This window comes from Tigriopus californicus, chromosome 3, assembly GCF_007210705.1.
Source record: "Tigriopus californicus strain San Diego chromosome 3, Tcal_SD_v2.1, whole genome shotgun sequence".
NCBI classification, from domain to species: Eukaryota; Metazoa; Arthropoda; class Copepoda; order Harpacticoida; family Harpacticidae; genus Tigriopus; species Tigriopus californicus.
Window position 1 is genome coordinate 11,260,593 of NC_081442.1, and position 10,251 is coordinate 11,270,843.

General features: G+C 39.4%; 2 protein-coding genes across 2 annotated transcripts; one reads left to right on the forward strand and one right to left on the reverse strand.

The window, feature by feature from the left end:
- LOC131877451 (uncharacterized) lies at nt 1-2,407 on the forward strand. Its single transcript, XM_059223123.1, has 4 exons — nt 1-353; nt 426-643; nt 701-935; nt 1,011-2,407. The coding sequence occupies exons 1-4, from the start codon at nt 79-81 to the stop codon at nt 1,480-1,482; spliced, it is 1,200 nt and encodes a 399-aa protein (XP_059079106.1). The 5' UTR covers nt 1-78; the 3' UTR covers nt 1,483-2,407.
- Nucleotides 2,408-5,101: 2,694 nt separating this feature from the next.
- Nucleotides 5,102-8,373, reverse strand: LOC131878356 (uncharacterized). Its single transcript, XM_059224306.1, has 4 exons — nt 8,173-8,373; nt 6,358-6,630; nt 6,086-6,279; nt 5,102-5,970 (listed from the first exon to the last, which is right to left on the reverse strand). Exons 2-4 carry the CDS (start codon nt 6,578-6,580, stop codon nt 5,236-5,238), a joined length of 1,152 nt encoding a protein of 383 aa, XP_059080289.1. The 5' UTR covers nt 6,581-6,630; nt 8,173-8,373; the 3' UTR covers nt 5,102-5,235.
- Nucleotides 8,374-10,251: the final 1,878 nt, after the last annotated feature.

Consider the following 10,251-nt stretch of genomic DNA (forward strand, 5'->3'; position numbering starts at 1 on the left):
ACTACCCAAAGTCCATAGTCTACTTATTGAAAGGGTTGGGATAAGGGTGGGATGGACTAATTCCAATGTGTTGTTAATATGGAATATGCACGTTTCTTTTATGTCTTGGGTATAGTGCTGTCTTTAATACTGCATGTTCTGGACCAGGCAACAGATGTATTTGCTGCCTTCTTATTCTTCCTGGAGGGAGAAATTGTGCCTGCTATTTTCACGTTGGCGTTTGTGTTCCTCCCAGGGTTCTTCATATTTTGCCATGAACTCAAAAGGATTTGTGCTGGCAAATCTAACATATTCAAAGCTTTGGGATACCTGATCCTTTCCCCACTGTGGGCCATTGTCATACATTTGTACAGGTATGTAATTCTGAAAAAAACCTGAACCAAAGCTTCAATGCTATGCCGACTGATATTTCAATTCGATTTCAGTTTGTTTGACCACCGATATTTGGAGAGTGCACTGTATTACAAGACTTTGGAAGGCTTTGTGGAGGCAAGTCCGCAATTTGCTCTACAACTGGCTCTTTTGTTTAAAGGCACCACTCCCAAAAGTTCCCAATTGGTCCTGGAACCGCTTTTCAATGAGAAAGAAGACTCAACTGTCAATATATCTGCTTTGAACATATTTGGAAGAATTTATCAACCAGGTACGTTTTCCACTTGTTATATTTACAACAGGTCTTTAGACTCTCAAATTCTTCCAGATGATCAACAATGGTTTGGTTATGTGCACATGCTGAGTGTAGTCATGAGTTTCATTTCCATTTTCATCACTGCTATCATGTTCAACGACCTGCAACCGGGTCGAGGTCCTAAGGGTACAATTGTGAAAGTCTGTGCCGGAATCCCATACTATTTTTCAACAATTCTTTTTCGAGGCGTGGGTGTGGCTCTGTTGATTTGCTTTGTCCGATATTGGGGTGGAGTGGTTACTTTTGGGTGAGACTTTCTATCGATTTATGTTTTTAAGACTAAGAGTTTTCATACAATGGAACCATTTGCTTTCATTTTCAGCTTGTTTTTCATGAACTTTTTGTCAGCTTTGGCCATAGGAGACGATTTCAAACGTTGCTGCTCCTATGCAATCTGGTCGCTCCTGGTGCCAGTTGGTTTCAACCGAGATCCCTCGGCCAATTTGGGATACTCCAAGATATCACTTTTCGATGAGCAGCGAATAGAGCTCTCACGTGAAACCGTGACCGACAAGGACATTGAGAGGTCCAAAGGAAGAGTGAAGTTCTTCCTAACCGCCCACGTGTTATCGAGTTTAATCATCTTAGGAGTTCCTCTAGTGGGCACTCTCATTCTAGTACAGCTTCAACCTGAAATTTACTCTGCCCGTTGTGTGTTTGATCTCAATGTTTTGAATACTGTGTTTCTGCCAGTCTTGGGCCTTGCTTTGGCTTTCAGTATTGTCCTTGGCCGACCTTACCATCGCCTAGAATGCTCCGGGGGTGAATCGCCGTCTGGCAATTGGCTGGTCTAGAATCCCATACAAATAGGCATATCTTCTATGGATTTTTTGTTCCATAGACAAATGTCAGTTACTCGTGGATTTGGTTTTTAGTTTTGAAAAACGGAGTCACCGTTGAAAAAGAAAACAGATTGGCCGATGAAATTTTTTAGCCAAGGAAATTTCATCAAGATTCTGCGTTATTGACTTCTCAAACTTTGTCTTTTTCGAGATTTTCGCAAAAAGTAATAAAACAAATCTCCCTCTTAAGCTCCTTCTTTAGTCCAGGATATGGCCGTCAAGCATTTTGATAGTAGTCGCACCCTCCTTTTATAATGATCTCGCTTGATTATCCAAGTCCATTTTACTCTTGCTCCAGCTACAGAAAAGTTATTTTGCCAATGCCATTGAAGTCGTGAAAATGCACAAATTAAAGGAATAAAAGCGAGTGTATCAAAACTGGCAATTATTTTGCAGAATTGTAATTCTTAAAAAAACAGAGACCCTACGTCACTGCCACTAAGTATTTGACAAAAAGTTATGCGTTCTCAAAGTTCACCCCGGTGTTTAAAATGCCTTTTCATCAAAGTTTCGAGAGAAATGCCCAAACACAACTTTGTATTTTTCTGCTTGCAGATTAAAAAGGAACAAGTTGATATTTTTTCGCTTTGTGTGGATCAGACTACAACCTTTCAACCTTAAAAACCAGGTTAAATACTGAAAGTTTCAAAAATCTCTTTACATCATATGTGCTGCTAATTTCAAATAGTGTTACATTTGATCAGTTTTTAGCTCCGAAGTGACCCAATTATCTTTCAACTTGATAATCTTCAGCTTTCAACTTATCTTCTCCTATGAAAATTGAAAAAAGTTGTCTTCTGGGACGAATTTTTCTAAGTCGAGCTACCACTGGGTTGACTTGTGCATCAAGTTGATTTGTCTGTCAAGCTTAGTTGTCTATTGGGTCGCGGTTTCAATTGGACATATGTTTGGGTCAAGTTGTTCCAATTTTCAAAGGCAGTTGTGTTGAGTTGTCCAATCACCGATAAACTGAACCATGTCAACTGAGATTCTACTCAATAGAGATAGAAGATAGAATAGTTGGATCTTTATCCAATAGGATAAAGATCAATGAGCCAAAAGAAGAAAGAAAATTGCAATCCGTCACGCTAATTTTGGGTATTTTATGGTGGTAAAAATTAGACAAACATTACACCCAACCTGCACTAGACGTAGACTGAATTTGTCATTTAATTCAATTTGCTGCGTGGTTGAGACAAATAATATCCTCTGATATTGAGCCAAAATATTACCAAAGTAACAAATTTTGAGTTTTTTTGCCATAGCTTACTGGATAGTTCAAAATTCCATTGGACCACTGTGCGAATAGTCTGTGATGGTTTCTCAAATTCTCCACCACCAAATGTCCAAAATTTAGGCAATTTTCCTTCTATTTCCATTTTTTCAAATGGGAAATTAAGGTGAAATTGTATTGAAACAAGGTTGATTGTCTAGGACAGGAATAATGCCCTTGTAATGCAGTGGAGTAAGATCAAGAGGATTAACCGCATAAGGAGTTCGTTAACATTTAAAGCCAATGTTGCTAATCTGGCAGGCAAAGACGTTTACCTAGATTCCTAGAAATATCTGAATCGCCTCTAAATCTTGATGGCCTTACACGGTGGTTAAAATACTGTTAAAAGTTTTGATGGAAATACCCAAACATCTCTTTGCCCGTTTGGGCCCCAATTTGTTCAGCAAGTTTGCAAAAGCTTGAGCAGGTCCAAAGATGTTTTACTAGGAACATTGAGGATATTGTATCGTATTGGGAGAGACTAAACAAGTAGGGACTGTACAGTATGCAGAGAAGTTAAAGGTATCTGATATTGTACGTCTTCAAAAGTATCCATGAGCTTTGTCCCAACCCAGGGTTTAGGGTCAATTCTAGTGACCGTAGAGGCTAAATTTGCGTTTTGAGAGCACCTTCAAGCCTTCGAGAATCCAGGCTAGTTCGAACAATAAAGTACACATTTCTTCTTTCTCGGGCTCCTTCATTGTTTAATTTGCTTCCCTCTAATATTCGTAGGGCGTATGTAGGTGTTGATCCAGCAGCATGATTTAAGTCAGTGTTGGACAAGTTTTTGACTAAAATTCCCGATCAACCTTAACTTCAAGGGTAGGCCACATCCGCCAACTCTAATTTGTTGGTCGATCAAATCATAAATAAAAAAAAAATGTTTTGTAAAAGTAAAACATTTTTCGCCTTGAACTGCTGGGATTCCAATACCAGTAGCGGTAAGGAAGTCCGCAAAAACAGTTTTAAAAAGGTTAGGTTGAAAAAACCCAAGCCCGGGGTTTTTAAAGCAAAAAAATGGGAATCAGTTTCAGTTTTTTCGAAAAAAGGGGTCTCTAATTGGGACGATACAGTTTTTAAGGAGATACAGACCGTATCCTTAGCTATAACTATTTAAAAGCATCCATGATCTTTGCTTCAACAAGGTTTTAGGATCAATTGTGGTAGATGTAAGGATTAATACACTTTTAAGGCCTCCACAATCCAGGCTTGTCGAAACTTCTTCTCTCCTCGGGTCCTTCCATGTTCCATTCCTATGGCATTCCATTTCAAAATGTTGTATCTTGTCACTTAAAACACACTAAAAGAGTAATTTATGAAAATATCTTTTATAAGCAATAAAATTTTATTTCGTTACACATTCACCTGAATTCTGAAAACATTACATACAACATAGAATCCTATAGATTTGCTCTTGTTTGAAGACCTTGTTGAAACTTATTGAAATCTGATTCTTTGAGACTTCATTGATTTTTGTGAAATTTGCAACGATTGTTGAACACCATATTGCTTTCAAGGACTTCCAGCATAATTTTTCAAAAATTTGTATTTTTGGAGGGTTTTGATTAATGTTATACAGCATTTTGAGCTATTTTGAGATTATGCTGGAAAAGTGAAAATAGTCTTCTACTTTTGTGATATTGAAAATCCATATAAGCTTTTTGTGAATTTAAAATGAAATATAACGGGGGTATTTTAGAGCTACACACAATGAAAATTAGGCCATTAAATCTGATATAACTTAGAAGCGATTACATAGATCGTATCATAATTTCTAAGTAAGTGCTACTTAAGTGTATTTTCAATTTCCATTAATCTGACTTTGGAATTTTTTTTTTTTAGGCATGTGCGTTTCTTATGTGGGCTAAAATTCCATGAAGCAATAAAAATAATGTTTTTCCGTATGACTTTTTAAGCAAAAAACAAACGTCAAAATGTATTTGGGTACTTCTCTGGAAACTTGTTAAGGCTTTTTGACCGTTGTGCTTACAAAGGTTAATTCAAAGCAACTTTTTCAGTCAACCTTATAATTTTAGTCACTCTGAGATATTATGGGTTCCAGCAAGCTCAGACCTTGTGTCCAAGTGGAACCTTTGAGCACAATTTATAACGTTGTACAATTTACATGTATAGTGTAAAGACAAAGACTAAGTCACATTATTTGCTATTAAACGGATGCCTTAGTTGGGTAGGGTGTTATTTTGATCCAATATCTGAATTAATTTGACCTCTGTAGGTGGAACGTGCAACAAAGAGAGTGTTACAACTTTTACCTCATCACAAAATCAAATTGCACCATTTCAACACATTGTTCGCTGCTCACTTTATTTTGAAGCACACTGTATGTTCAAGAGTCATGATGTTCCATAGTATTTCTTGTACTTTACAATCCATGTTGCAAAGCTGATTTCAATCCAATTCCATTGACATGATCAAATGGCACCTTTGAAAAGAGTCAAGTTCTTTCGCAGGATGTGAATGGGCTGATAGCAATGTTGACGATGATAATTTGCAATGTTCGCCTTGGTGAAAACTTGCTCGAAATTGGCAAACAAATGAGAGTACATTACTGGTCCATAAATCCTGTGTAAATTAAATACCAAAACATCCGGACCAGTGGGAACGCCAATGAGGACCATTCCACCATCTCGCAAAACGCACCAGACTCGAGCCATGGTGATCAAATCACCGTAAGGGTTCAACCCATCCCCGTAACGCCCAAGGCCACTGTGCTCGAAAGAGGAAAAGCTCATCATGGCATCGAATTGCCCTAGGGTCCCATTCAAGAACTTCAGAGCAAAGTCCTTGGGAACAATGGTCTTGATTTGAGGGTGCCGAGATTCAATGGGCACATATTCCAGAGTGGTGATCCGTTTAGCCCCAGCTTCCAGAGCAATGACTTCCAACCAAGGGAATTGCGATCCGACGATTAGAACGTGTTGGTCTGTGATGTTCATGTGCTCCCTCAAATGCGCTTGAATGTTTTTGACCTGGGCGATACCATAATTTCCGCGCAATTCGTTCCGTTGAAGAGAGGATCTTAGCTTGGCCACCTCGTCTTCAGTCCAAATCAGAGTGTGACGTTTGCCTTTGGAATCATCCCGATACGAAGGTCGAACTTGGACTCGATTTTGATATGTGAATCCATCTCGCAAGAATCCCGGAATCTTGTTAAATGAGTATATTTAATGAGTATCTGACCAAATGTGTCTCATGGTGTAATGAAAGCATTGTTCACTGTTACGAATTTAGTTGATTAAGCGTGAATGTTTGAAGTCTTACCGTCTTTGGAGGTGTTGGGAATAGGGTGTATCCATCCATGTAGTTGTTGTCAAATAATTGTTGACAATTGAACTTCTTAACCACCACATCGTAATACTTGTGCCCGATCAATCTCGTTCGATTCTGACTAGTTTGGCATACCTCTCCACATTGTTGAACAACTCGTTCCATCCTGGCCTTTAACTGGCTCAAAGCTATTCAGGCGAAAGTGAACCCCATGGGTTTATCTAATATGTATGTGTGGGCCACTGTCCACATCATCCATTACTTACGTGACTCGGGTACTTTTTCTTTTTCTTGAATTTTCTCACGTTTGGGGACCGTTGGAAAATGTGAAATCTTTTTGAGAACTGGGGTAACGGAAGGTTTTTTGATCAATATCCTTGTGCCAATTTCATCCACTTTTGGTGTCCATGGTACTGTTTTTGTAAAAAATAACCAAGCCAAACCAATAAGAGCAAGACAGGCGCTCCAGATTTGTGTCCATTTGGCCATTTTTGGAGGACTGGGTCAACAGTGAACAGATTCAGCTCAGCAGGTGTTCCCTAAGACAAATGATTCAACATTACGTTCTTGTATCTATCTAGGTAAAGGCAATTATTGTGACGGGAGTTGGGATTTGCCACTTCAGATATGAACGTTTTGACGACGTGATGTTTCTTATTTCTCTGGAGAGGAAAAATATTTTCACCTTGTGTCTCTGTTACTGAACATACTGCCAGTATGGTAATTTTTTCATCTTTCTGATCATGGTTCAAAAAAATGTTAACGTAAGGCATGAATTCCACAATTTCAGCCCCAGGACACACACATGTTTTGATTTGCTTTCTTTTTGGTTTTCCCGCACTCCTTTTTGGTTTCTTTGCGAGACATTTTCCCCACTTTTTCTGCTTTGACCCTACCACTGCAAAAAGACATTTGTAAGCTGGAACATTTAACTTGATATTTCTACGCTTTTGTGGGTCACTTTCCCCGCTTATGGACTTTTGGTTGAAATTTGGTTGAATTTTGGAGTAAGACATTTCAGTTCAAAATGGGAATCTTAAACCCGGTACCATACTCAAACAGGTTTCCAAATTTCATTCGATAGAATCAGTTTTTATTGCAAATATTTCACTTGATATCACATGAAACATCTTAAGTTCAGAAGGGTAAATCAACTAATTGGTCTCTCTTCTATTCTGTTTGCTCGTCCTTATCAGCTCTACAACGTAAAGGAACAACTATTCCATATGCAACATTCCACGTCTCAAAAGACTCTCTGACGGCTGTCCCAGCTATTTGACACATCGTAAGAAACCTTCAGAACGAATGAATCATTTCGCCCCAAGGTAACAATCTTTGGCTAACTTACGCTATCATCTTGATGTCCAATACATACTGTCTGCGCGAAAATGTGGGTTTACAATTCTTTTTGACCACAAGCCCTCAAAATGAAAATCAATCATCAGGGAAGGGGGACTTCTAAGAAAAGGCAATTTTTACCTCCCCACATGTTTGCTTGCTTCTTTTGCGATGGAGACGATAATCGTTTGTGCGAAAAGAATGGGGGAAAGATAGGGGACCAAGGTGATCTTTCCAACTTTTCACATAGGCATGTTTCGTACAAAAAGCATGTGTTTTATACGTCATCATTTTTTGCAACTTTGTTGATGTCCAACCCTCTTTCCTCGTGCGCCAAGTTTGACAGGCTGCAATGAAGCTAAGCACTTCTTGTAAGATTTATTATCGTTAATTAAACCCTCAAGATGAGAAAGTGTGTGTCACTCGGCCACAAGCTAGACTTTGGAATCTGCAGTTCATATCAGTGCGTTATATAACAAATACGAGTTGGGCCAATCGAAATCCTTCAAATTACCAAACAGACAAAAATATCCAGCTCACCTTGGAGATTGGCTATGATTACATGACCGTACAAGGAGAAATTGTACGGCAGTATTCTGTTGGTATGAGAACTTTGATGATTGGCTAATGGCTAGCGCGAGTTCAGTAAATGCCTAATGGTTTTCAAAATAACCTGAGCTTTTGGTATGGCAGCGCTGCATTTTCTTCCTGTTTCTCTCCCTGCATACAATCAAAATACATACCTTCAAACAGGAACGAGAGAATTATAGAGACTGTCTTTTTGAGAGCAAGAGGATTTCAAATTGGCCTTGCCGTCAATCTGGTTTAGTACAGATGTGTCAACACTTGTGACTTTGACAAGATGCACTAAAAACAGCTGCTTATGGTTGAATCTCTTTGGATTGTGAATATCAAGAGTAGAAATGAAGCAACTAAATTGACGTAAAGGAAAGGAGTCAGATCGTGCATTATGCAGGCAGTGGTTTAAAAAGCTAGAGAAGTTTTACGATCCTGTGCAATCTCTCCCAACATGATACTGGTGAAGCCCTACCCAATCTACTTGGTGCACAAATGATTTTTTGAATATTTTCGTTGTGGAAAATGTTTATTAATTCCAATGACGATTGCTCGAAATTATTAAACGAGCGTTTTGCTAATTTAAGCTAAGACAAAACCGTGTCTCCTTCAAGTATGTATTAGTACTTCTCTTTCAAAAAATGGTTGTCCGAAATCTCGGCATTTTAATAAGCATCTAAATAGCGTAATGGATAGTACTGTTTGATGACAATTAATATTGATGCAGTTGTTGGTATTCACATCAGTCTGATACGAAGAACCACCCAGCTTCCTCATCAACTATGCATGGTTAGTAAATAGGGGCCTGTCCTTTGACCGCAAGACGTTTGTCCTCACCACTCTTGCTCCAAGACATTTTGTCCTCAATACTTCTGGTTTTGCGATACATGGTGATCAGACCGTTACTCCGTAAATCAAAATCTTGCTTAGAAAGGGACTACTCATAATTGAATCATACCCATAAACTCTTTGTTAAATAAATTAAATAAAACTGAACCCTAAATGGGACAGCATATATATGTAACATTGAACAAATTGTAAAACTATTGTGATCCAATGAGAAGCAGAATCTCGCAATAAAGACTTTAAAAAAATAAAAAAAAATAATAGGCAATGGATTAGTAAGCAATGACCCAGATTATTCAAGCAATGTAGGTTAGTTGAGTTGTTTCACTTTTAAGCATATATAGCACTCACTTTTTAGCTATGCCCATGGAGCAATTGCGTTGTTAGTGTAGTTGGCTACTTACTGCAAATCCTAACTCAACTTTCAAGGTATATTCTTAATTTGATTTTCTTTTTGCTTTGGGTGCAAGGGTCGTTGGGGTGAGCCTCGGCCATCATATTGTCCAATTCCAAATTAAGACAGGCAGATTCATGTCTGGTATCAGTTCTTGTTTCTCCATCTGTTGGTTTGGTTAGAGTCTACAGAAAGGCCAGGGACAGGGACTTGAATCAGGGACCTCCCTCACTTTGGGACATCAATTAACCACTTCCCCATGACTCACCCCAACAAAGATTCACTTCTGCCTCCAAGGTTTGAACCTAGGGAGAGCATTCTTGTCTTGTTCACGCTCAGAAGCCGCTGTCGGAGGATGGCGCTGTTTGAATTTGTCTGCCGCACCAGGAATCGTCTGGCAGCTAGAGATGACCTCAAGGACAAGTCCAAGAGTGGAAGGCCAACCAAGTTAACCCCCAGAGGCCGTGATGAAGGCCTTCAAGGCCAAGCCGGACATGCCCATGTCCATGATGGCCAACAAGAAAGGCGTGAGCACCTCCACGGTGTCCAGGATGGTCAAGTCTGTTGGAGGAAAGTCACTGAGGAAAGTTGAACGGCCTCTCCTCAGCAAAGGTCATCAAGAAGTCCGTGTACAGCGTTGTGGACGCCTTCTGAATGACCTCAAACATCACGGCGATCGGGTCATCTTCTTCTCAGACGAAAAGACCTTCAAGGTCGATCCGGTCTTCAACAAACAAAATGACCGCATCATCTGCTTCAGCANGAAACCTGTAGAAGACGCGGACACAAACATGGACCATGTTAAACGACCACAGAGAACAAAAATCTTAACTAACCAGCGACGAGCATTTCAGAGGTCTCTTGTCATGGACAAATTGAAGACGTCAATTAAGACCCTGAAGAACAGTATGACGAAGTGTAGGGAAAGGCTGAGCTCGAAGAACGGTTCTACACGCGAAGCATTGGTGCTGGATAACGAATTGCACTTTGAGCTCTTGGCCCTCTA

Coding starts and splice junctions, on each gene's coding strand:
- LOC131877451 (XM_059223123.1), top strand. CDS start 79: ATGGAATATGCACGTTTCTTTTATGTCTTGGGTATAGTGCTGTCTTTA. Junction 354..425: donor ATTGTCATACATTTGTACAG/GTATGTAATTCT, acceptor ATTCGATTTCAG/TTTGTTTGACCACCGATATT. Junction 644..700: donor TGGAAGAATTTATCAACCAG/GTACGTTTTCCA, acceptor AAATTCTTCCAG/ATGATCAACAATGGTTTGGT.
- LOC131878356 (XM_059224306.1), bottom strand. CDS start 6,580: ATGGCCAAATGGACACAAATCTGGAGCGCCTGTCTTGCTCTTATTGGT. Junction 6,280..6,357: donor AGAAAAAGTACCCGAGTCAC/GTAAGTAATGGA, acceptor TCGCCTGAATAG/CTTTGAGCCAGTTAAAGGCC. Junction 5,971..6,085: donor TCCCAACACCTCCAAAGACG/GTAAGACTTCAA, acceptor TCATTTAACAAG/ATTCCGGGATTCTTGCGAGA.